This window comes from Myxine glutinosa, chromosome 10, assembly GCF_964187855.1.
Source record: "Myxine glutinosa chromosome 10, kmMyxGlut1.1, whole genome shotgun sequence".
Classification (NCBI taxonomy): domain Eukaryota; kingdom Metazoa; phylum Chordata; class Myxini; order Myxiniformes; family Myxinidae; genus Myxine; species Myxine glutinosa.
Genome location: NC_136270.1, coordinates 54,277,819 through 54,305,308, shown reverse-complemented (window position 1 = coordinate 54,305,308; position 27,490 = coordinate 54,277,819). Strand labels below are relative to the sequence as shown.

The following is a 27,490-nucleotide window of genomic DNA, read 5'->3' as shown; positions in this document are numbered from 1 at the left end:
CTAAACACACCGACAGCCAGCAGGGGGCGCACAAGAGAGGGAGAGAGAGCGTGTGTGTGTGTGTGTGTGTGTGTGTGTGTGTGTGTGTGTGTGTGTGTGTGTGTGTGTGTGTGTGTGTGTGTGTGTCTCGACAAGTTCCACCAGCAAGTTGTTGAACGCTTCCTGTTCGAGCCTTTTCTCCACGCAAAGCTGCTTCTTTCTCACGACACGCCATTGACGATGTACCAGCATTACTGCCAAAGCAGCAATGCTCTCAGAGCTCTCACCCTTGTCATACTCTGCTTGCATTTCTTCTTCATCACCATTTTAACGAAAGTAGTATGTCGTCAACAGTCACTTTGTGTGCGGCAGTCATGGACAAAACAAGTTTGTACAAAACTCATCACCGACAACCCTTACATGTTCTACTGTGTTTCACTAAAAAGGAGCATTGCAAAACCTCTTTTATTTTCCAAATGTACTTTTTTCGCAAATGACAAAAATCCCAACATGAGTATTGTCAAATCCCAACAACAAAATCCCAACAAATCCCAAGTCAGTATTGGCCTGTCAAAGTAAGGAAAAAAATTGGACACAACAATAGAAACATGTTCATTTCCAAGAAAACTACAAAATGCTACCACATACATGAAGAATCATCACGCATGACATCTGATATATCGATTCCGCTTGGAAATTATTTCACAAAACTCTACTCTCTCTCCCTCTCATGCATCTGTTTATCACATAATGTCTGCGACTATCCTATACAAATACGTAGAAAACACATTTAGCGGGTTAATAAAGATTATACCAACAATTGTTCTGCCTTGCAGTTAACAGGCAGGTATGTATTCCAAACCTCAGAACTTTTAAACAAACATTCTGTCCTTAAGTCTTTTACAAGATCCAATCATCAACTGACTATTAAGCTAACACGACTACATCTTTACCTGCCAATAACTAGATCTCATTTAATATTCATTGGTTTCAGAATATCATGGGGTCACCTGACTGTTTAGTTATACAAGACAGCCATTAACTAGTTGTATTGATGAGACTAGAGGGAGAAAATGCACAATTAACACGACAGTTTTTGAACTCGTATTTCTTAATGGGAAAATACTGATTTTCCTTGGAAAAGGAAGGCCAACATGTCTTGACTTATTCCAAAGATGTGAAAAAACATTAAAAACGTCAGCATTCAGCTTCCTTAACTCAAGGAGATGAGAACACTGCTGTGAAGGAATTTATTTTATTTTATAGAAGAACCGACTCAACATGCATAAGAGCTATACTTGAGAGATCATTCACCTCCTTGCAGCTGTGAATGTTGCACTCTTGGGTTTTGGGGACTTCAGTTTTTTGAAATTGGAGATGGAGCTACGAAAGCCGCTGCCTGGAGGTTGTAGCCCTGCACTTGAGCCATTGTGGGGGATGGCTGGGAAAAGGACTGTGTTGTGTCAGGCCGGGATGTTTCGTCCAGGACAGGTGTATTAGACGTTCCAGACGCTGCAGGGATGGCTGCTGCGGTAAGGGAGCGTGTGCTTCTTACTCGCACAGGCCGTGAGTCCTCGTCCTCCCGCCTGACGTCGATGAGGTGCCGTTGACCATGAAGTAACCAGGCAGCCTGGTTTGAGAATCTTCGACCACAAAACCAGCATTGGAAGACTCCAGCGGGATAAGTTGTACTTGAGAGGTTGTGAGCCAGTGCCTTTGGGTTATGCAACGAAGAAACAACAACAGAGATTGCAAGTTTGATTTGTTAGTCTGTGATAATTTGTGCTCAAACAACAATTTATTTTTTTGCTTGTAAAGGAGCATTGTGCAAATTTGCCAAAATGTGGTAAGCACGAGGTAATGTGCTCAGATTTGCTTTATATTTCCTGTAACGTTGTTCCTTCCTGTAACATGAAGGCAGATAAGAATTTTTAGTCGCTAAATCTGTACTCATTTCCAGTTGTCATCGCCACCTTCCCTCCTCAACCTCTACAAGTGGCATCGAGACGTAGTTTAAGAAACTCCAAACAAATTGATATACCACAAACAGGAACACAATGACACAAACAATCCCCCATTTCATTCCTTGGCCATTTGTTGATTATTAATATGAGAATAATTTTTTCTTTGTTTATACCGTTTTACTCGTTCAATTTCGTTATCATCTCTTCTTTTTTTCGTTATCATCATCTCTTTGCTGTGAATCACCTTGAAGAGTATAGCACAAAAAGCCTCGGTGTTATTGTCATTATGTCGTGTTTGTTTTCTTGTATATTAAAGTTCTGTAGTACCAAACATCTGTTTAGAAATGAGGAGGTAGTAAGAAAGATTGGGGAGATGGGACAAAGCATAGAGATAAAGAAACGGAAGATAAATGAAGAGAACGAACAGTGAAAGCAGGAAGTAGAAAAAGAGCTAGGAGGAGCAAAAGTGGAGACAGAAAGATTAAAGAGGTGGTTGAGGGACACGAGGAAGTTGAGGTATGTGAGGAGGCTGTGAGAAATGATGCGAGAGTCGCTTTGCAAGAGCAGGTGGGAGGCTTGAGGCCCTGGAGAGGAGCAAGATGATGAAGTGGTGAAGGAAAAGCCAAAAAGGTACATCAAAGTCTGTATGGATGATGTGAAATAGGAGGTGAGAAGCTGCAACCACGTAAGAGCCCCGGTCTCCCCCAGCAGAGTGAATGTGGTGGGTCGGTGGGGGGCAGGTTAGGAAAGTGGGGGGTTTTAACGTACTCATGTGAGAAGGGATAGATCAAATGCTGATGTGGAAGAGGGAAATAGCAGGGTGAGCTGGTGCGAACCCCTGCCATTATTGAGAACAGAGGGTCTAGGGATACTGGGCCCCGTGACGGTCTCACAAGGACCAGCATTTGGAATTCGGCCTTCAGGATCTCGAATGGTCCCTTTGGTGCCGTACAGTGGAAAGAGTGACCTGAGGTGTTTTTAACGCAGTAAAACTGTGTGGCGTGGGGGAATGGCTAGGATAAGGAAGAAAAGACATGTGACTGCTCATGGTCAAATGAATGAATGAATGATCGTTTTAAGGCCATTTTCCCCCGCTAGAGCGGGAGTTAGCCTTGCGGGCCCCATGACAATCATGGTTCCCTGTTTGAGGCAATGTTTTTATGGCCGGATGCCCTTCCTGACGCCAACCCTTGGTCGCCTCTTACGATGCGCAGGGATACGGTGTACCTATTCTAAACCGGGGTACACACCGGGAAAATTCATGGTCAGACCTCAAAATAAAGAAAACTTTATGAGATTCATGTGACCATTCATGGTCACACGCAGGGTATTCAAAAAGACATGGAGAACTTCGGTTGTTCATATATTTAGTACCACAAATGATACAACGATACCCTTTGGTATATATGATACAGAATCTCATAAAGTTTTCTTTATTTTGAGGTCTGGTGGTTTAATGTAAAATAAAACGGCGACTCCACAGGAAAAAGCTCAGTGCGTAAAATGGTTAATCTAGACGAGAACCGACATGCAAGTTCAGCGTAATTTCCATACAAGGTATGGAAGGAATCCGCCATCGTGGACTAGTATCAGAGAGTGGTACAAGGGGTTTAAGGAGACTGGAAGTTGTCAGAAACAGAAATGTACCGGTCGACCAAGCACAAGAGCAGCAGATGTTGAACGAGTGCGTGAATCATTTCAACAAAGTCCCAGAAAATAAATCTGATGCACATCCAGAGAACTGGGCATACCAACCACCACTGTACACAGGATTTGCATCCAGAGTGACTACCAACTACCACTGTACACAGGATTTGCATCCAGAGAACTGGGCCTACCAACCACCACTGTACACAGGAAGAACCCTGTATTAACACGATAGTATTATGTTGCGATTGGAATGATGAATGATGCTGTTTGGAATGAATATATAGAGCTATTGAGCTTAAAGCAGAATGAGGAAATGACGTAAGGGTTTCCATCCATAACATTCGCGGATTCCCCCTTTGCAGTTTCACCATTGACTGGATTATAGCAACATTCAGACTGGGTACGTTTATTGTCCAAGTCCTTCACAAACCTGCTGTCAATGCCTGACGTTCGACTGAAGTTGACACAGGAATATGGAATTTATTGAAAAAAAATTAATACTTACATTATTTTCTAACTGCTAACTGGTATCCCATCCAGGTCATACTATCATCTTCAATCGAATTATCAAACAAGCCCAGCTAGGCCATTGTTGGGCTATAGGTCTTGTTTTTATATCTACTGTAACCGCTAGCTTGCATTAACAAGAAATAATAGGAACTCAACTCCTCTCATCCACTGATATTTTTCGTATTTCCTATATTTCTGAGAGTCCGATGTACATTTAGGAACAGAACAATTTTTTTTTTGTATATTTAGTCGAGGCTCATTTGAGAGCTAACACATATAACATATAATAAGGGAGTGGGAGACAAAAGGGGAAGAGAGGGGGAAGCACAATAACAGTAGAGAACAGGGACATCTGTGGAAGAAACACTACAGGGATACACGGGATAAACAAGATTGACACTACAGGGGCTTTCAGGAAAGAAAGCAGGGGATCTGAAGAAGGTGGGTTTGGGGTGGATTAACTGGCGTAGAAAAGATCAAGGTTTTGGATTTTGGAAGATATGAGATGGTGGTGAATTATGGTTAACCATCTTGAAATTGCCACTTTAGTCTAAATGCTGAAAATTATGTTAAAAAGACGATTTGAATTGCAGTTTTTTCACGCTGGTGCTAAGCACCTACCCCATGACTCCTAAGTGTGCTTTCCCCCATATTGACAACTAGCAGAGCCTACCCGTCGCTTCACTGGCAGACAAATTAGTCGTCTTCTTCTTCAAAATGGATTTACCCGTGTGAAGAGCGCTTTAACTTCAGCGTTGCCCAGGCAAAAAAAGGAGATTGTAATACCCTCTGCCATTATCACCAGGTGGCGCTACACGGTACACGTTTACATCGAGAATTTATGCCTCCTCCTTCCCCCCCAAACCCTCTCTCCAAACCCCTGCGTGAGGCCGCCGCCACGTAGCCTACATTACCCCACACACAAAGTTGTATTTGTACCCTGAGTTTGGAGTTTGTAACTTCAAAGATGTGGCCGAGCATCGAACACATACAAAACTAGAACGGCACTCAGTAGAGAGCATACCAACGCCTGGTTGGCCATATCACTCAATGGTGAAGAATCACTTACAAATGTAAATAATTTTCATATCCGAATCCATATTCAGATCTTCACCAAAATTGAATCGATTCTTCCTTGTCACACACACAACCTGTCCAACAGGTTTCGTCCAAATCCATCCACAACTTTATGAGATATCCTGCTATGTATCATTTTTGGCCCTATCTCCCAATGGTGAAGAATCACTTAAGAATTAAATAATTCTCATACATCCGAATCCATATTCAGATCTTCACCAAAATCGAATCTATTTGTCCTTGTCAGACACCCAACAGGTCCACCAAGGTTCGTCCAAATCCGTCCACAACTTTATGAGATATCCTGCTATGTATCGTTTTTGGCCCTTTCTCCCAATGGTGAAGAATCACTTAAAAAATGATAGTAGCCAGATCCGGATCTTCACCGAAATCTAATCATTTCGTCCTTGTGACATACGCTACATCTCTGCCAAATTTCGTCCGAATCAGTAAAACTTTTTGAGATATTTTGTTCACAAACAAACCGACAGACAAACAGACAGGGGTGAAAACATAACCTCCATCCACCTTTGGTGGCGGAGGTAAAAAAGAGTGAGAGACAGAGAGCGAGAGCGAGAGCGAGAGCGAGAGCGAGAGCGAGAGAGATTTTTGCCTTTTATAGACATATATATCGAATGTCTTCTCACAGATCCTGCATCTGGCTTTGTGAATGGACTTCATGAGCCAATGTCCTTAGTCAACATGAGTCAGCCACAAGGAATTAAAATAGCACTGCTTTCACATTATTCAAATGATCTTCCTTTCCCTTACAATCAGCAGTGTACATTCTAAATAGCTGCTTCCTGCTTAATCAGTAGTTTCCATAAACACTTACATATTTTATGCATGATGTGTGAGAAGCCATTTAGGCTCGGCTTTAGTAAATCCCTCCCGTAAGTAAATCCTGGCTTCAGTAAATCCTTCAGGAAAGTAAAAATAGGTAACGTTCTATTTCAGCCGAATTAACAATTCCAACGGCAGATTATTTATATTTGGGCAATTTTCTCGATTTTCCCCGAGTTTCAAAGACTTGGACAAGTTTGCCAGGACTCTAGTCCTGGAAAATGCATTCTCATTTTTCCAGGATTTTCTGCATGCTCTTTTTCAGCCCATGTTTCCCAACAGCCAGATGGTCTGTATACAATATCCTTCCCAGAATACCTTTCATGTTTACCTTCCTGCTTACCAGCTCCATCACCATGATAAATAGGAGTGGGCTGAGAACATTTCCCTGCCTCAAACGATGTTCACACTGAACTTCTCTGACATCCCAGAACCAACACAACTCCTTCCCTTGTTCCCTTGTAAATAAATTCCACCAACCCAAATTCTGCTTCCGGCACTCCCATCCATTTCTCAAACATACATTCAACAACCTCTTCGTCCAACTGACTCTAACTTCTCCCACTGCAATTATCATCTCTGTACACACCTCATCAATGCCTGGTGCCCTTCCCTTTTTCATCCTCTTCAATGCTGTCTGCACTTCCTCTTCCGTGATCTCCACTTTCCCTGACACATAACTCAGTAGCTGCAGTTCGCTGTTGCTTCATTCACAGTTCAAGAACTCTTTGAAATATCCTTCCCACACCTTCAATACTGCGCCCGTCTCAGTCACTAGCCTCCCGCCACCATCCTTAATCAATGCCCCCCCCCCCCCCTACTCCCCTTCATGTCCTTGCTATCCTCATTCCTGTCATGAGCCAATTTATAGATCATCTTCCTCCTACCTCCTCTTCCATATCATTCCTCACCTTATCCACAGCTCTCCATGCTGCTTTTTCTTCTGCCCATACAGGTGCAGCAACCCCACATCTGGTATCCTTGATCTTCTCCATCCTCTTCAAAACCTCCTTTTCACCAACTGCCTTCACTTCCGCAGTCCACCATATGTGGTTTCTAGCTCTCAATGATGCACCCTTTCCTGACGTCCTTCCATGCAACACTTCTGCAATTCCCCTAAATGCCTCTCCGTACAGCTTCTACTCCTTCTCGCTAAGTTGCTCGTAGCTGGCCCTCACCTTGTCTTCTACTGCAAAGTTTCCCCTGCACTTCCCCCACCTAATAACCTTCCAACTCCTGCTCTTAACCTCCTTTTCTTCATTCTCACCACAAACACCACAGGCTTGTTCTGGGTGGTAACATGCTCTCCTGCCACTGCCTTGCAATCTTTAACCCTCCACAACTGTTGTCTCCTTACCACCACCAAATCCAGTTCTGTTCTGTGCTGTCCACTCCTATAGGTAATCTTGCATCTCTCCCACTTTTGAAAGAATGAACCAGCTATGCCATTCCAATCCTTGCCCCCAGCTCCACCAGCTCTTGACCCTCTCTATTCCTCGTTCCCCAACACATTCCTCTTCACACGGCTCCGCTACTTCGACATGTGCGTTAAAGTCCACCATAATGCACAGCATCACCTCCATCTCAACCATCCCATCTTCCTCTCCAGCGTGTCTACTATGAAATATGAAATGCTACTATGAAATGAAATAGAAATGACAAACAATCAATACATTATGTATTTCACTCAAATTGTGATCATTTTTAATTACTTGGCAAAGCCAATCACAGAACAGTGAATATATTGTTGCAGACGCGGTTAAAGATGTTATTTTACCGAGCGGTTGGTATTAGCGCGTCCGAACAGTTACTCCCCGATTAGAACCCGATTCCACCCGACGTTGACCAGATCGCACCGCAGATATTCAATCGGGAAACCTCTAAAGCGACCGAAAGAGAATGAAAAGAGAAGAAGACAGAGTACGGAGGAAGAACAGATTTATTATACACACACAAGCAATGGATGGAAGAAGCAGTCACACAGCGAATCGTTAACTTACACTATTCATTTTACTTAACCCCAAGACAACGAGTAGGACAGACGACGTTCACACTTACTCGGGGGATATTGCAGGCAGGTAGGGCTTGAGGTGGATTGCTGGAGAGGGAGGCAAGGTCGGAGGCAGCAACTCTCAATTCCTCGCGGTTTTTGGCGGGAAAACCCTCCGTCGCGTATCCGCTGCTGTAGACATCACGCGCTGGTTCGGCACACCTGCTCCTCTTCTTCTGGTGGAGCCGTCTCCCTCCTTTCAGCGCGTCTCTCCAAAGCTGGTTTCCTTTCCGAGTACCTCTCCTCTTTGGCTTGGAGCGTTTTGCATCTCACCGCTCCTCTTGGTGCCGCCTCTTCGCTCATCTCCCAGGTCATCTGGTGAAGCAGTCCCTTACAGTCGCTTTTATCACTCGGGGCGGAATCAAGCCGCCGGCTCCGAGGGCACGCCTACCGGGTCGCTCACCGCGGTGCTGATTGGCTGTTAGGGCTGGCTCACTCCTCCCCTCTATGACGAGGTGGAGACACGCCTTTCTTCTCCGAGGTTAGCACATGGGCAATGGCGGCTTGCGGGATTGAACACCACTCGCCCCCCCTTTTGAAAGGAACTTTGGAGAGCGGAGATGTTTGGGGAAATTGCAAGGGCCTACGCTTATTTTGTTTGATACAATGCAAAGTCAATCTAGTGGGAAACACATATTTAGCCTACATAGAATAAGGAAATACACTATTTAAAAAGATATATCATGGCCTACGTGTAAGTTTCATGGAATTAACTAGGAGGACGGCTGCGACCATTATTTACATTACGAGGGTGTTACACATAACAAAACCATACTTTTTTACATTCGTTACACTTCCTCCAAAATTGTTACACTCCTCAAAAACCGTTACACTTCTCAAATTCGTTACCCACTTCTCAAAACCGTTACACTGCACCCTCCTTTCTTCAGGCCCGTGCTTGGGCCTACAAAACTTAACTTAGTGTGACACGTAGGTGTAATTCCCTCTACAATTAACCTGACCCTGAGTGTGACAATCTTAAAACACAAATAAGTATGTCCCCCTATTGCATTGCACCCTGTCTAACAGACTCAAGCCCACAGCTAACCGAATTACGGAATTATTCTCAAACTATACATTTACGGTGGGGAGCATTATTTACAATGACGTGATTTCTTATTTACAACGCAACCCAGGACCTGTGTTTTTTTTTGTTTTGTTTTCTCTTAGGGAACAAGAAAAATAAATTCCTGTTGGGAGGGAGGAGACAGCACGCATTGCATCGATGCACCAGTACCAATACCACCAAAGCACCCAAAAGCACCAAAAGCACCACAAGCACTACAAAGCACCACTCGGTGCGCAGTCACCATGGTTCTTAATAAACACAACAAAACAACTGGTGGTGGTCTTCACTTTCTCTGCTGGGCCGATGTTCTTCCCGACGTCTTCTGGCTTCATGCGGCCTATTTGGACATAATAAAAAGCACAACCCGTGTCCATTTTTATTTAGGGCAACAGGGGCCCACTAAGGGTGGTCCACCTGTTTGGCATAGGTGCCACCTTACCGAGGTCCGCAAGCAAGATTCCCTGGCCACCATGGCCGGTCTCCAACAGAGGTGCCCTGCCCCAGAACCTGGGGTCCATCAAGTGGTACTTGGCCGCAGAACAGCGGTCCATAAAGTGGTACATCAACGCAATGCATGCTGGTTCTGGGAATCTCGGGCGCACAATGGCCACCTCACTCACGCACCCAATGGCGCACAGGTCATGTGGGAGACAAAAGAAAGACAATTGAGCGAGGGGTAAGGTCACAAGGGTACACGTCAATAAGGCAATGCAAGGCGAAATGCGTACGGAGGGCGAAGTGAGAAAGCTCGTCCCTACCGTACGTCACCCCCCTGTCACCTACACTACCCTTGCCCTTACCCCATATTTACAAAATCTACCCATTTAAAAATTCGTCACTACTGTCACGTCTTCCCCATATTTCCCCTATACCAAATTCGTCTCCACAATCCCTCAACTTCAAAATTTGCCATCACCAATTCATCATCAATCCTCATAAGGAGGGAGAGATGGAATTACGCACAATGTCACACCCACGTCATGATGCGTCTCACAATCCAAACATTTGCATCATAAAAAATAATCAAAACATGGCATGGTGTGGAGTACCTGTCACCTCAGGTGAGTGGATGCAGATGGTGCGAGGAGATCCTTCATCCTAACTACTTTCTAAATGACATTAACACACTTTACACTACCCGGGGTCTTTCCCTGCCAATCCATTGGCCACTTACACTATGGGTAAGGTTCTAAAAACCAATTCCCATTGACCAAACTGTGGTGCTTCTCAATTTGGGGTCTCACTCCCCCGATTCATCTCCCGGTGCCTTCGCACAATTTCTGGGCTGCGACGTGTAGCTCTCCCAGCAGGTCTACCCACCTGCACACCTCCACCACTGCAGTTGCCACCCGAGCTTACCTAGCTCCTCACCCTAACCTAACTAACTGGGGAAGGCCCTCTCCTGGCTCTGTCACCCCTTGGTGCCCTCTGGCACTGGGCTACCCGGGTCCGTCCTCCGGATCCTCGGGCCCCATCCACAACTACCGGCTCCCAGAGCCCACCTGCGGCCTCACCTGGCCGACATCCTCACAGTGGTGGAGTGCCCAACCAACTACTCACACTAACAGGCTACACGCCCAGCCATTTCCACAACACTAATGCACCCATCCAAAGACCATTCTTTCACCCGCACCACAGATGCCAATATCCAACCACAATTTACCTGTACCCTCTACCTAACACTTACACTACCCGCCCCGGGTATCCGTGATGGGGGTCCACTCTTCCCCCATTCACACCTTCGCACCATCCACTCCACTCCACAATTTCCACCATACTCACTCCACGACCATCCATTCCAATACTCCATTTATTCCACACTACCATTCTCCATACCTGCTGTTGCACACCTGTGCCCTCACACCTGGTGCCACCTGCACCCTCCTTTCTTCCTGGACCATTTGGTCATCACAATACACATCATCATCACTCACTCATACACTGCTCCATTCACCTGTTCAGTTGCACACCTGTGCAATCACACCTGTTCAATTCTCACCTGTTCAATCTTCACACACACGGCATCATCTCAGCTAACTACTCCCTTCTGAAACTTGCGCTTCCCAGTCGTCCCTTTAAACTATTGCGCTCCCACGTCATTATCAACCACACTAAACTACCTGCGTCCCCACTACAGGTATCAGTCACTATCTAAACCTTAACGTTACCTAATGTCATCTTCGCTAGATCCCTATCAATATAACCAAGCCCTCCCTGGCTCGGTTGTCATAGCCACCCCATAAACTATTGCGCATTTGCCCCCCCCCCCCCCCCTGTGAGGGATGACAGAGTTGCCATCCCACCACATGGGGGGCGTTCCCACTATCAATTTCGCACACCTAAATCCAACCAATCAAAAATTCTGCCAATCATCGTACCAATCATCAAATTTCGCCTTTTTCTAATTTCGTGGCCAAAACACTATCCTCATCACCCGTCTACTTATTAGATCCTCTCGGTGCGCCGTGACATCATTAAACTCGGTTCGTAAAGCCGAGCAATGAATTCGGGTGGTTTGGTCGCCTGCAGGTTGAATCCGTCCGGCTTTCGGTTCAAGGGAGGTGGTTTGGTTGGACCGAGATTCCACGCACCATCTCGGCGCGGCACCTTGCGGTCCCGGGCCCGATGGCTCAATCTCCCCCGGTCGGAACCCCGTCCCCACGAGGGGGCACCGTTCCGCTTCCTCCCACTCACCCTTGAACCGGACCGGTCGCCTCGCCCGACAAAGCCCGGACTCGACCGTGCGGGGCGGGGCCAAGCCCGAATCGGCAACGACGCTTCGAAGAGAAGCGACGCAGCATCGACCCGCGCCGGGCCTCGCACCCAACAAAGCACCCCTCGCACCGAGTGCTCGCATCGGCTATCCGTCGCCCTAACCGCTAACCCGGTTACCGTCGATGCTTCACTTGCATGCTTACAAGCATACGCTACCCCTTTCACCCTCACAAAACCCGGCGTTCCAACGCCGTCCGTACATTCCACCAACGCTCTCCCTGTTACACACCACACCTCTCGCACACACTCTTGCGCACACTTTGGTCCACACCTCTCCTCCGTTACGTCCTCCGTAACACTCACCATGGGCGTGCACTCTTGCATCCACCCACTAACGCGCTCGGATGGGCTCTCCCACACTCGCGCCATGACCAACTCAGGTGTGCTTCCTCGCACACGTTCCACCACCACCTTACTCTCCGTGTCACACTCCGTACACCCCGACGTGCATTCTCGCTCGCACTCGGTTTCACACTCGCGCTCCGATGTGCCCTCTCGCACCTGCGCCATCACCAACTCACTATTCGTGTCACACTCCGTACACCCCGACGTGCATTCTCGCTCGCACTCGGTTTCACACTCGCGCTCCGATGTGCCCTCTCGCACCTGCGCCATCACCAACTCACTATTCATGTCACACTCCGTACACCCCGACGTGCATTCTCGCTCGCACTCGGTTTCACACTCGCGCTCCGATGTGCCCTCTCGCACCTGCGCCATCACCAACTCACTATTCGTGTCACACTCCGTATACCCCGACGTGCATTCTCGCTCGCACTCGGTATCACTCCCACACTTTATAACACGCCCACTCGCCGACGCACACTTTTTCCTCACACGCGTGCCATTTCCACTCACACGGGACCCTTCACCAACGCCCGGATGCCTCCTCGATCCCAAGCGCGCGAAAATTCTTTTGTCGCCAAACATCCTCTTACAAAATCTCCCCGCACAATACACAACAGCACGACTCACCTGGGGGATCCTTTTCTCCACGCGAACCTGCAAACTTCCATTCGGGTTAAGCACAGCATCGTGATGTGAGCAGGGACTTTGTACATAATCCATTTCTCCCTGCAATTCCCGGGCTACCTCCGTCATCTCTTCAATTTTAATTCCCAGCACTGCTTTTTCTTTATTAACCTCGGCGACCGCTGGCTTTAATAAAACACCCTCTACCTCATCGGTCGCCGGCTTTTCCAAACCCCGTGTCGCGATTTCTACCCCCGTCATTGTACCCGTGCTTTCCTCCGCTTCGCTCAACCAGCGCTTTTCGACCCGCGTTACCTCGTCGTGCACCCCCGGGACCCTTTCGCCCAACTTGCGGTCTCTGTCCCTCTGCTCCCTTGCCTCTCTATCGGCCCTCATTCCGTTCGTTGTTGCTTCAATTTTGTTTAACAATCGCTCACTGTTAGCCCTCCTTTCGTCCCTCATTACCCCCATTTGCTCACTCTGAGCCTTCATTTTGTTTATTATTCGCTCATTATTAGCGTTTTCTTTCTGTACTTCCACCATGATTTGGACCATGAAGGCTTGCATTTGGAGCACCGTTGGTAGTACAAAGGGTGCGGCCGCAGCTGCCCCAACCTCGTGCGCAAGAGCGCCATTTTGTGCGTCTGAAACCTCCGCAACCACATTGCCATTTTTCTCCTCCTCCCTTTCCTCCACATACATTTCCCCGAGGTCCTGGGTCGATCCCACCCTGTCTATCTCTCCCACCGACATCCGATCGCCTTGATTGTCCATGGCGCGATCTCAAAATTCGGGTTTTGCTTTATAAAACAAAATAAATTTCGGCAGCTTGTAATTTTGAGCGCGTTAAGCGCGCTTCGGGTCCGATCTCACTCCTCGACACCAATTGTTACTTAATAACACAATTGGTGTTCCAAAATTTGGGCCTAGCAAATTTAGTCCCAGGTCCGAATCCAACTCCTGACAACCAATTGTTGCAGACGCGGTTAAAGATGTTATTTTACCGAGCGGTTGGTATTACCGCGTCCGAACAGTTACTCCCCGATTAGAACCCGATTCCACCCGACGTTGACCAGATCGCACCGCAGATATTCAATCGGGAAACCTCTAAAGCGACCGAAAGAGAATGAAAAGAGAAGAAGACAGAGTACGGAGGAAGAACAGATTTATTATACACACACAAGCAATGGATGGAAGAAGCAGTCACACAGCGAATCGTTAACTTACACTATTCATTTTACTTAACCCCAAGACAACGAGTAGGACAGACGACGTTCACACTTACTCGGGGGATATTGCAGGCAGGTAGGGCTTGAGGTGGATTGCTGGAGAGGGAGGCAAGGTCGGAGGCAGCAGCTCTCAATTCCTCGCGGTTTTTGGCGGGAAAACCCTCCGTCGCGTATCCGCTACTGTAGACGTCACGCGCTGGTTCGGCACACCTGCTCCTCTTCTTCTGGTGGAGCCGTCTCCCTCCTTTCAGCGCGTCTCTCCAAAGCTGGTTTCCTTTCCGAGTACCTCTCCTCTTTGGCTTGGAGCGTTTCGCATCTCACCGCTCCTCTTGGTGCCGCCTCTTCGCTCATCTCCCAGGTCATCTGGTGAAGCAGTCCCTTACAGTCGCTTTTATCACTCGGGGCGGAATCAAGCCGCCGGCTCCGAGGGCACGCCTACCGGGTCGCTCACCGCGGTGCTGATTGGCTGTTAGGGCTGGCTCACTCCTCCCCTCTATGACGAGGTGGAGACACGCCTTTCTTCTCCGAGGTTAGCACATGGGCAATGGCGGCTTGCGGGATTGAACACCACTCGCCCCCCCTTTTGAAAGGAACTTTGGAGAGCGGAGATGTTTGGGGAAATTGCAAGGGCCTACGCTTATTTTGTTTGATACAATGCAAAGTCAATCTAGTGGGAAACACATATTTAGCCTACATAGAATAAGGAAATACACTATTTAAAAAGATATATCATGGCCTACGTGTGTCGTGTAAGTTTCATGGAATTAACTAGGAGGACGGCTGCGACCATTATTTACATTACGAGGGTGTTACACATAACAAACCATACTTTTTTACATTCGTTACACTTCCTCCAAAATTGTTACACTCCTCAAAAACCGTTACACTTCTCAAATTCGTTACCCACTTCTCAAAACCGTTACAATATATATATATATATATATATATATATATATATATATATATATATATATATATATAGATATATATACACAGACTTGGCATTTAATATGGAATATTTTTTTGTGGGGGTGAACTTACTTTTCAAGATGACTTAGAACCAAAAGTTCATTGGAATTATGTTGAAATTATTCTAGATTTTGTTAATGTGACCTTCAAAAGAAACAAAAACCACATTTGACATTTCGAAGCAAATAAATTGATCCTTGAAAGTGATGTAAACCGATATCGAACTCAATTCACGGACAGTACTGTGTTAAACTTCTGTGCGTTTTCCAGAAGTATGTCTTTATTTTGCACATTGGCCAAATTTTTTTTTTAACAAAAACAAAAGTTAAATTACGACAGGGATTACGGACAGAAAAATTACAGTTCAGTACTTCGTGTAACCCCCACGAGCATTCAGGATAGCACGTACACATTGAGGCATGCTGTTCACGAGATTTGCCAAGGTTTGGACAGGAATCGCTTGCCATGCAGTGACAATAGTCTGCTGCAATTCACGCACAGAGGCAGGCTGCTGGTCCAAGTTGTCGATTTGATGCGTTAATTCTGCCCACAAGTTCTCTATCGGATTCATAACCGGGGACATGGCAGGCCACTCCATATGCTCCACACCATGGTCAGCAAGAAAGTGTTGGATCATGCGAGCACGATGAGGCCGTGCATTGTCATCTTGGAAGACAAAGTTTCCTCAAAAGGCTGCACGAACAAATGGAAGCAAGGTTTCTTCCAGAATGGCCCTGTGCTTGAATGGCCCTGTTCAGGTTTCCATTCAGAACAACCAGGTCAGGTTTGCCCCCTGCATGAAAAGCAGCCCAAACGGTCACCCCACCACCTCCAGCTTGGACTCTTGGCACTATACAATCTTCGTTGTAGGCTTCATGCACTTGTCTGCGCACTCGGACGCGGCCATATTGACGATAGAAAAGAAATCTAGACTTGTCACTGAAGATCCCGTGATTCCAGTGTCCTGGCTGCCATTGATGGTGCTCTCTGGCCCACTGCAATCGGTGCTGGCGGTGTTGGCTGGTCAGACATGGCTTTCTCAGGGGACGCCTGGCACGATAGCCTGCTTGAACCAGTCGTTGGTTGACTAGCCTTCTGGATACAGGCACATTTGTCAGTTGCTGCCACTCAGCCCTAAGCCGATTAGCTGACTTGGTACGGCCATTGCGGACTAACCGGTGCAGCTGGCAATCATCCCTCCTTGTGGTTCTGCGGGGACATCCTGACCTCGGTATTGGAGTAGGGACACCCCTCTGAGCATTTCGTTTCAGGATCTTTGACACCTGACCTTGAGTGATGCCATACTGCCGAGCAATAGCACGCTGTTTCATGCCGGAATTTCGTAAAGCCACCACTAAATGACAAAACAGCATTGTCGAGTTGACGGACCATCTCCAGGGAAAGCGGCAATAACTTTTGTAGACGTGCAGCAGTTGTTTTCCACTAATACAGAAGGCAACAACCCTTATATACCCGATTGTGAAGCCAATCGTCAAATGTACCTGTCCGTACATTTTGTCACGCCACCTGTGATATAATCCTGTTATTGACTTCTTGCTGCGACAGACAATCAGTGACATGGTTCTTTTAACAAAGAAATCACCGAAGCGTAAGAGAAACTCACCAGATTGATATACCGAGTTCAGAAAGTAAACCCAAGTCAAGAAAAAAAAAATATTCCATATTAAATGCCAAGTCTGTGTGTATATATATATATATATATATATATATATATATTACTCCTACCTCATATGGCTGCCACCATGGTCTTCCATTTCGTGTTTGTCTTGGCTTCCTTCCTCCCATAATGTGAATTCCTTTCTCTTTTGTGCCAGCAATGCTGCTAATGTCTGCAGACAAATGCTTCTTCTTCTCGAGACACTTTCTCTCAGTCTGTCCTTCTTGCAAAGTCTGTGCAGCGACATTTCCCTTTGGGATGGAAGGCCGAACAATTAAGTTTGTCGATATATATATACACAAGGTAATCATAAAGAGACTTGTGGAAATGTACGACCAACGATAGGAAACATTGATGTTTAATTACTATTGCACATAATAAAATCATGGTAGTCTTGTTAAAAAGAAGTATTGGAGAAACATTTTGCTGAAATAATAGTGAAGAAAAAAAATCCTATTTATTTATTCATTGGAATTATTTTATTTTTAAAATATTCACAATGGCTGTTCCTCTTCATTTTCTACTGTTTCTGCCTTTTCACAGATTTATTGATAGAAGGTGGTAATCATTTCACATATGGTATTTTCTAGTCGTTCAAAGTACACTCTGCCATGATGGGTTTTTTTACGAAATAAAAATATTTCATACGCTGCAACTTACCTTTGGATCTCCAACTTCTTGGTCTTGCAAAACACCATGTGTAACATATTCCATATTTTCATCCTCAGCAGAAAAATCTGGGATGCCCACCTCCTCTTTGTCTTCAATTTCATTTTTGTTTTCACCAGAAAAATCTGGGATGCCCACCTCCTCTTTGTCTTCAATTTCATTTTTGTTTTCACCAGAAAAATCTGGGATGCCCACCTCCTCTTTGTCTTCAATTTCATTTTTGTTTTCACCAGAAAAATCTGGGATGCCCACCTCCTCTTTGTCTTCAATTTCATTTTTGTTTTCACCAGAAAAATCTGGGATGCCCACCTCCTCTTTGTCTTCAATTTCATTTTTGTTTTCACCAGAAAAATCTGGGATGCCCACCTCCTCTTTGTCTTCAATTTCATTTTTGTTTTCACCAGAAAAATCTGGGATGCCCACCTCCTCTTTGTCTTCAATTTCATTTTTGTTTTCACCAGAAAAATCTTGGATGCCCACCTCCTCTTTGTCTTCAATTTCATTTTTGTTTTCACCAGAAAAATCTGGGATGCCCACCTCCTCTTTGTCTTCAATTTCATTTTTGTTTTCACCAGAAAAATCTGGGATGCCCACCTCCTCTGTGTCTTCGTTTTTGTTTTCACCATCATCCTTATCAGCCATTTCTTTTGGAATAGCTACATCAGGAGGAACACTAGAATATTCCTGTGGGTTGGTTAAACAAAATCTTTCTTCTTCACAGCTCTTTGTTACACCTCTTGAAGGTGTCTGAGTAGCAGGTGTGACACATTCACTCATTTCTGTGGAGCAGTTGACCAGTTCATTTTGCGATTCTTCTAGATGATTTTCCTTTGTTGCACCTTTGTTGCCGCAAGAAGCCAATGTTTTCTTTTTCAACGGGACAGCATTTAAAGGCATACCTGCTTTGCACCCCAGGGTTAATAACGACTCTGGTATTTGTTTGTGGGCATTCCGTGAATGAGAACCACTGGGAATTGCAATTTTAGAGGTACCGGGCAGCTGAGTTACCTGCTGTGGCTGTAAGTTTTTATTCCGCAGCAAGAAGGACAGAACTCTGTTTGTAAAACCAGCAGCACCGAGTGCTCTCACATATTTTGTTGTGTTGCCCACACCCTCAATATCATCATTGAAGATAAACCTGCTTTTTCTTCTCGACATACAAAGCTGCAGATTTTCTTTCATGATAGTAGGGGAATCGCAAATTGTCATCGCAAGAAATCTAATCAGGAAGGCAAATTTATCACCAAATGGGCTCTTTTGAATCCTAACTCTGCAGTTATTTTGAATCATAGCTTCAAGAAATGCACTGAGTGCACAAGGCAACAACTTTGGTGTTGCTACCATGGCGTCAAATATGGCACTGATACTGAACTGCCAATGAATTCGTTGACGTGTCACATCTTTCCTTGCCATAGTGCAAGAATGAAATGCCAGAGGAGCTTCAGAACAGACACCACAAGACAACATGGTCTTGCGATGTAATACGGAGGCAGCATGCATTTCCAAACATGTCACATTAGAATGCGTACGTGATGGTGAAGTTGCTTGAGCAGCAATAGCACGCGTGTGATGTTCACAATTATGAAATCGAGTTTCCCATGGTTCACACTGCTGCTGCTGAGTTGGTAGTAGAGTTTGCTGTGCTGGTGGTTGATCAGCCAGGTGCAGAAACTTCTGACCAATTAGGGGGTCAAAACAAGGCCCACTTTGGCTTACAATAGAGGATAAATGTTGCTCCTGCATTTGAACAGAGCTATCTTGCTTTAGTATATCAATTCCGATGTTCTCTTCCAAAGGCTGAACATTTCTTGCAAAACAGTTGTCTTCATTCTGTTGGTTTAAACTGAACATTTGAAGCTCTTCTTCCTCCCTCACTTCAGCCACCTCATGTTCTTGTGTTTTGAGGTTGTGCTTGAGATGTTGAAATCCAAGGTCTTTGCAGAATCCAGTTTCCTCCTGTTTTTCCTCCGAAGATGTAGAATGAAACGCATCATTCACATTTTGTTTGATGACTGGTTTATCATACGGCCTTTGAAGGTTTGGAACTTCTGAAACCAATAGACAATTCTGCGAATCAGGTAACAAATTTTTCCAGGTGCCATCGGGTGACAGGAACAAACATTGCATTTCAGGTGTGCCACTTTTTTTGTTTTGATCTTCACAGCTCACAGATTGAGTATCAAGACAGTGATCAATAGATTTAGGCTCAGAGGGAAATGGCTCAGCACAGCTGTTCTCATGAGTGGCATGAAAAGTTGACCCTAAATATGGTGAGGTTTCGGTATTTTCCACATGTGTGTGTCCATCTTGTTGATTCGTCGATAACTTGTCGATTAAAGAATCATCACCTGGTGAACCAATGTTTTTCTTTTTCTGAGCTTGAGTCTCTGATACACCTGTGGTCTTACACTGCACAAACGTGGATGAATTTTTACACTTATCAGTTTTGTCCATATTTGATCCACTATGATCTTGTGGAGAAATGTAGAGTAGCTTTTGAAGACTAGAAGACACTTTATTGACTTCAAAAATATGCACAGTGCACCCTTTTGGTACAATAATAGCTTGTTGATAAATGCGTACCACGCTCTGCTCTGCATATGCAGTTGTTACGAATATTTGAGAGGAAGTTGGAAGATTCACATCTTGCTTGTGAACTTCCGCGTTGTCTTTTGGCAGAGTCCTCAGTTGCGGGTTAAACAGGTTCAGGTGTACAAGACGTACGTTGCTTTTTTTACTCACTTCATTTGTTTGTTCTTTATCAGTTTGTATCATAGGCCTCAATTTGGCGAATGGAACCGTTTTTCCCCCATGTAGCATAGTTTGCTCTTGCCCATGGCTTTCAGATTCAGGCATGGCTTGGAAAGATGTGGAAGGCTTCTCCTGAAGAAAAGTGTCAACACCACTTGAAGTATTTCCAGTATCAGTGATGCTTTCTGGATCTTTCAAATTATTTGGGTTGGATTTGGGTCTTGACGACAAAGTACCGTTTAATTTAATTACCCCATTACAAGGAACCCGTGCTTCACATTGTTTCTTAGAATCACTTTCATGATCTAATTTTTGGTTACAAAGTGATGAATATTGATCTAAAGAAGTAGGTTTAGAAAGGATATGATTAATGGATGCGATTTTCTCCTGGAAGTTGGCCTTGGGAGGCGAGGTCAAATTCTCTTCAGATCTCCGAACACCATTCTGGCAATCAGGCTGTGCTTTACCCAATGTTTCAGTTACATTTAACCTCCCATCATCGAAACCTAAAGAGGAAGGTGCTGACAATGCAGATTTTGTTGATGAAGTTTTCATCGAATGTGCTTTGGAAGTGGATGGTGCCAAAACTGCAGCTGAACTACCTGAGAGTGCAAGTGGCAAGGAAGGACTGGACACTTGATTGGGTTTTGTTTTCCTTTCATTTAATGAATTTGACTTTGTCTCTTCTGTCCATCCAAGAAACAGTTTACGATGCCGTAGTCCAACATGACTTGACACAACCCCCATTTTATGATTTGAATAACCACAGTGCTGGCATCGGAATATCGCAACGGAACAGGCATCATTTTGAGGCAATCCAACGTTTTGTACTTGCTGTTGACTCCAACATTTCAGGCATATTTGAGGCCTTTGTGCACTTGATGCAATTTTCAGGTTACGTCTACAGATTGTGCAACATTTCACAATATAATGCTCAGTTTGGGGCAGAGATCGAGAGTTCAAAGAGGTAAAACATACATGTGTTGCAGAAGGTTTCATTGGCTGATGACACATACGGCAGAAGTGGATTCCTGTGGTACTACGCCGCTTTGTTGTCGCAGCTCTAGGTGTGGTAATTTTTGTTTTGCAAACTGTTGTGGGAACATTGCTTTGTAACTCAATAGTATTTGCTGCATTGGTATGTGGACTCTTGGTGTTATTTTCTTGGTTCTGTGATGCGATCAAGTCTGTAAGCTGAAGATCAGCAGATGTAACAATCTCTTGAGATACTACTTCCTGGTTCGAACCGAGATGTGGAAATGCATCTCTCGTTAGGGTACGACGCCGCTTTGTTGTCGCAGCTCTAGGTGTGGTAATGTTTGTTTTGCAAACGGTTGTGGGAACATTGCTTTGTAACTCAATAGTATTTGCTGCATTGGTATGTGGACTCTCGGTGTTATTTTCTTGGTTCTGTGATGCGATCAAGTCTGTAAGCTGAAGATCAGCAGATGTAACAATCTCTTGAGATACTACTTCCTGGTTCGAACCGAGATGTGGAAATGCATCTCTCGTTAGGGTACGACGCCGCTTTGTTGTCGCAGCTCTAGGTGTGGTAATGTTTGTTTTGCAAACGGTTGTGGGAACATTGCTTTGTAACTCAATAGTATTTGCTGCATTGGTATGTGGACTCTTGGTGTTATTTTCTTGGTTCTGTGATGCGATCAAGTCTGTAAGCTGAAGATCAGCAGATGTAACAATCTCTTGAGATACTACTTCCTGGTTCGAACCGAGATGTGGAAATGCATCTCTCGTTAGGGTACGACGCCGCTTTGTTGTCGCAGCTTTATGTGTGGTAATTTTTGTTTTGCAAACTGTTGTGAGAACATTGCTTTGTATCTCAATAGTATTTGCTGCATTGGTATGTGGACTCTTGGTGTTATTTTCTTGGTTCTGTGATGCGATCAAGTCTGTAAACTGAAGATCAGCAGATGTAACAATCTGTTGAGATACTACTTCCTGGTTCGAACCAAGATGTGAAAATGCATCTCTCGTTACGGTACTACGCCGCTTTGTTGTCGCAGCTCTACGTGTGGTAATTTTTGTTTTGCAAACTGTTGTGGGAACATTGCTTTGTAACTCAATAGTATTTGCTGCATTGGTATGTGGACTCTTGGTGTTATTTTCTTGATTCTGTGATGTGATCAAGTCTGTAAACTGAAGATCAGCAGATGTAACAATCTCTTGAGATACTACTTCCTGGTTCGAACCGAGATGTGGAAATGCATCTCTTGTTCGGGTACGACGCCGCTTTGTTGTCGCAGCTTTACGTGTGGTAATTTTTGTTTTGCAAACTGTTGTGGGAACATTGCTTTGTAACTCAATAGTATTTGCTGCATTGGTATGTGGACTCTTGGTGTTATTTTCTTGGTTCTGTGATGCGATCAAGTCTGTAAACCGAAGATCAGCAGATGTAACAATCTCTTGAGATACTACTTCCTGGTTCGAACCAAGATGTGAAAATGCATCTCTCGTTATCATTGCTTGTTGGCAATCTCCATGAGCATCAACCATGGACGACATTGTTTCTATGTTCTGATAGAGTGATGGCTCTGCAGGTTCCGATTGACATTCAACACACTGATGTAGGCCGCCAGGAGAATCAACCCACTGGTTACAATGTACACACAGACGAGCAACACTTGTGTGAAATGCAGCATTTTGAGAGTGTCGTTCTTGTACAACATCAATCTGGTCCAATTTTGTAATATCGATCTGGTTCAAGATAACAACAGCACGTTTCAGAACCATACCATGGTTTTCACCTGCAAATAAAGGAGCAAAAAGCAGTCAATTCAGATATAGTAATGACTAACTTTATAAGTTTTTTTTAATCGGAAAAGCACCAAAAAACATAAATATAGCACCTATTGTAATGACTCATGTGTACCATGTGTATTTATCAGCATGGCACACCCTCCCCACTCCCCCCCCCCCCCCAACCCGTTGTGATATATCGTTGTTGCCCTATCTCTCAATAGCAAAGAATCACTTAAAAAATTAATAATTCTCATATCCAGGTCCGGATTCAGATTTTCACAAAATTCAAATCAATTCATCGATGTCACACACTCAACCTGCCCACCAGATTTCATCTAAAACCGTCAATAACTTTTTGAGATATCCTGCACGCAAACAAACTGACAGTGGTGAAAACAACCTCTGTTCATTCCAGTTGGCGGAGGTAAAAAAAAAAAAAAAGGTAGAGGAAGAGGGTGGAAGAGAGGGGGGGGGTGCACGTGCACCGAGTGAACCCCTCCTGGATCCGCTCCTGTATTGTCACGTCAGACGATCTGTTAATACGGTCTGTCTGCGTCGAGGGTGTAATACCTCCAACGAAGGACCGAAACGGTGATTAACATACTGCGTTCCATATACCACTATTCTCCAAGGATCGCTCCAACCCGAGGCCGAACTTGGTGGCGCAACAAATGGGAGATAAAAGGCGGGAAAACGTCCCTTATAGTTAAAATGAGGTTTATGGGGGAAAGGGGTGAACTAAAAGTAATACGGAACAAACGAAGTGGTCGACGGACACAGATAGGGATTATGAGGTATGCAAACTGATGTAGAGAAGAGATAAAGGACCAAAGTCTAACCCAACTATGATGCCAAAATTAAATACTGGGCCACACCAAAAAGGGGAACGAGTGAGGGTTTGAGCTAGGCACAAACTGGATGTGGGTCCAGTATAGCCTGTGCAGTTTGTTGATGCACAAGGTCTGGTGCAGCACAGGGCAGAAGGATGGCGATGAGGAGAGGGATGTTGCCTCTGCAAAGGTCTGATCGCCACTGCAACTGCAACTTCAACTCCCACACTGGATCTCCAACTCCAAAACAAACTGAAGCACTCCATGTGGTCATGGCTCTCGTAAACCTTGGAAACGCCTTCATCTATGGTGGCTCCCTATCAATGTTAAACTGCGGCTGTGGGCATGCCATCTTCCAGGCTGTCCTGCCCCATGGGTGGGCCCCAATAAATAGTCTTATGCCTCTCTCAAAGGATCCGCAGTTGGCATCGCCACCATGGCCTGTGGTGTGCTGGCCAAGCAGTCTGTGCTGTTTCCCCCGAAAGTGCAATGCACATTCTAGATGTGCCTTTGTGCTCAAGTCCTCACCCGGCCTCACTCGAAAACACGAGGTTTTACACACCACACTTACTCTATACTGTGTTAAGGGGGCATTATACCATTGAAGGCAAAAAAAAATATATTTTTACAAATATACAAATGCATCAATTAAAATGTTTGTTTCCTAGTATTGTATATACTAGGGCATGCCCGTACTATATATATGCCCGTACTATATATCTATCTAAAATTATATCCCCCCCCTCTATTTACATGAAATGGTTTGGTTCATTCGCAACGCCAAAGCGAACGGCGAACGGCTTGCGAGTACAGTGACAATCCCCCCCCTCTATTTACATGAATGGTTTGGTCCATTCGCAACGACCACAGAACCCCCCCCTCTATTTACATGCAATGGTTTGGTCCAAAGCGAACGGCTTCCGGAGTTTGGTAAAGCAATCGCCATCGCGTGCACAAATGCGCAGGAAAGCGAATGAATCGCAAATTCGTTTTTATTAGTTTTAAAACTTTATTAAAACATAGTTTAACGCCAACATAGTTTGCAAACGTGAAATAAATGAATACGCTCTCAAATGTGCCGTCCGAGGTAGAGTCTGATCGCCACGTTCGGCACACGTGATAGCTCGCTGCTCTCTGATTGGTTGAAGCGTTTTTTGGACATATCTCGGTAAGTAATTGTCCGATTAATATGAAACCTTGAAAAGGCACATCCTCGGGTCCCCAGCAATATACCTGGCAAGTTTCAAGTATATCGGACCCGTGGTTGTCGAGAAACAGCGGTCACAGACAAACACACAGACAGACACACACACAGAGATTACTGGAATTATAGATAGATGTACCAAGTTTGAACGTAAATGGACTTGTCATAGAGAAGATATAAGCTCCCCATTACACTGAACACAGTAAAAACAACACTGAATCACAGTAATGCACTTTTTGATAAAATGTCTTGATTGAAAATATGCAAAACTATATATGTACATGTTGCTTGATATATGAACATTACATTGGTATACATTACATAGCATTATATTATGCATGGTTACCATGGTAACCAGATGCATACAAATGATGAATTACCACTTTACAGCTTATATCTTCTCTATGACAAGTCCATTTACGTTCAAACTTGGTACATATATACAATACTAGGAAACAAACATTTTAATTGATGCATTTGTATATTTGTAAAAAAAATTTTTTTTTTTCCCTTCAATGGTATAATGCCCCCTTAAAGTTAACATTTACTGCCTCCTCGGTGCACGTTTTACAATACAATGCCCTCCGACATTTTCCCTGTTACAAGAGTAAAGTAATATACAACAACACACAACAGGCATTTTAAGGCCATTTTCCCTGCAAGAGCGGGGGTTAGCCTTGCAGTCCTCATGACAATGTTCTCCATTTTGCCCGATTTTCTGCATCTCCCCTTGTTAACCCCCTTGCCCGCATTTCTTCTTTGACCATCTTTAGCCAAGTCTTTCTCGGTCTGCCCCGTCCTCTACTTCCTTCTACATTCATTTCCATCACTCTTTTCAACCAGTCACTTTCATCCTTCCTCAACACATGACCAAACCATCTCAACCTGTTGCTCTTCACAGCATCCATCACAGGATCTATTCCCATCATCTTTCGCAATTCATCATTTGTCTTCCTCTCTCTCAACGATACTCCACACATCCACCGAACCATTCGCATTTCCACCATTTCCAGCCTTCGTTGCAGCTCTTTGTTCATTACCCATGTCTCACTCCCATAAATCATAACGCTTCTCACACATGCAGCATACACCTTTCCCTTCAGCTTCAATGACACTCCCCTCCTCGTCAGCAAGCCACTCAGTTCCCGAAACTTCTTCCATGCACATCTCACTCGAGCAACCGTTGCCGAGTCTGATCCACCTTCTCCATTCAGCATGTCTCCAAGGTAACAAAATGTTTTCACACCTTCCAGCTTCACACCATCTCCAAGATCCAACTCAACATTTCCTCCATCTGCAGCTCCCTCTGTGCACACCTTACATTTGAATGTAGCTGCCACACTGGTTAATGACCCTCTCAAACAACTACATTTTTGATGAACCCACTCAGTGCACATTGTACATTGGATGGAATTCACTCCGACACCCTTCCTGCACACAGCACACGGCCACTTCCCAGTTCTTTCCACCTCACCACATGCTTTACCACTTGCCATCACCTTCGTTTTTCCGATATTCACCTTCAGACCTTTTGTCTCCATACATTCCTTCCACTTGTTCATCTTCTCCTTCAGTCCATCCATACTTTCTGCAATCAACACCAGCTCATCTGCATACAACAACTCCCACGGTAAACCCTCCTTTACGTTCTGAGCCAGCACCTCCATCACAGCGTCAAATAGTAGTGGACTTTGTACCGACCCCTGACGCACTCCCACCTTCACCTCAAACTCACCACTGTTCCCGTCCTTCGTCCTTACAGCTGTGCGCGCTCTTTTATACATTGCCATCACTACTCTGATAAACCATTCCTCCACTCCTAACTTCCTCAATGCCCATGTCACTACTTCATGTGGAACCCAATCGAATGCTTTCTCCAGATCAACAAACCCCAGAAACAACTTCTTCCTCTTCACCATATACTTCTCCTGCAACTGCCTCACAATAAAAAGCGCGTCTGTCGTTCCTCTTCCTGGCATAAATCCAAACTGCATTTCGTCAATCTTCACTTTCTTCCTTATCCTCCTCTCCAACACCCTTTCCACCTTTCCAATACCTTCATTCCATGCTCCAATAACTTTATCGCTCGATACGAGCCATAGTCCAGAGGGTCACCTTTCCCCTTGTATAGAGGGACGAGGGTACTCAGTTCCCAATCCACTGGAATGCGGCCTTCTTTCACCACCAGTTTGCAGATCTCTGTCATTCTCTTCACACCCCAACTTCCTGCTGCCTTCAACATATCTCCCACAACTCCCATCGGCCCTCCCGCTTTTCTACTCTTCATTGCTTTTATCGCTTCCTCAACTTCCTTCTCGGTTATCTTCTCTGCCGGTCCTAAAACTGGGTTACTCTCTATGTTGCCATCCCATTCATTCTCTGCATTCAACAGTATTTCCATATATCTCTTCCATCTTCCTTTAATTCCATCTGGGTCCACAACGATTTGTCCCACTTCATCCTTCAAGCAACTCACCCCCATCACATCACACCTCTCTTTCGCTATCTGCTTTG

At 45.0% G+C, this 27,490-nt stretch overlaps 1 protein-coding gene across 1 annotated transcript in view; it reads right to left on the bottom strand.

Moving 5' to 3' along the window:
- Positions 1 to 425: 425 nt before the first annotated feature.
- The window catches only part of LOC137434548 (uncharacterized), a 40,396-nt gene continuing 13,331 nt past the window's right edge, over positions 426 to 27,490 (bottom strand). The window contains exons 3-5 of the mRNA XM_068127680.2: positions 17,426 to 22,947; positions 16,834 to 17,016; positions 426 to 1,693 (exon numbers count right to left, since the gene is read on the bottom strand). Coding sequence (XP_067983781.2) covers positions 1,337 to 1,693; positions 16,834 to 17,016; positions 17,426 to 22,947 — 6,062 coding nt within the window. The 3' untranslated portion in view covers positions 426 to 1,336. The remainder of the gene's footprint in view (positions 1,694 to 16,833; positions 17,017 to 17,425; positions 22,948 to 27,490) is intronic.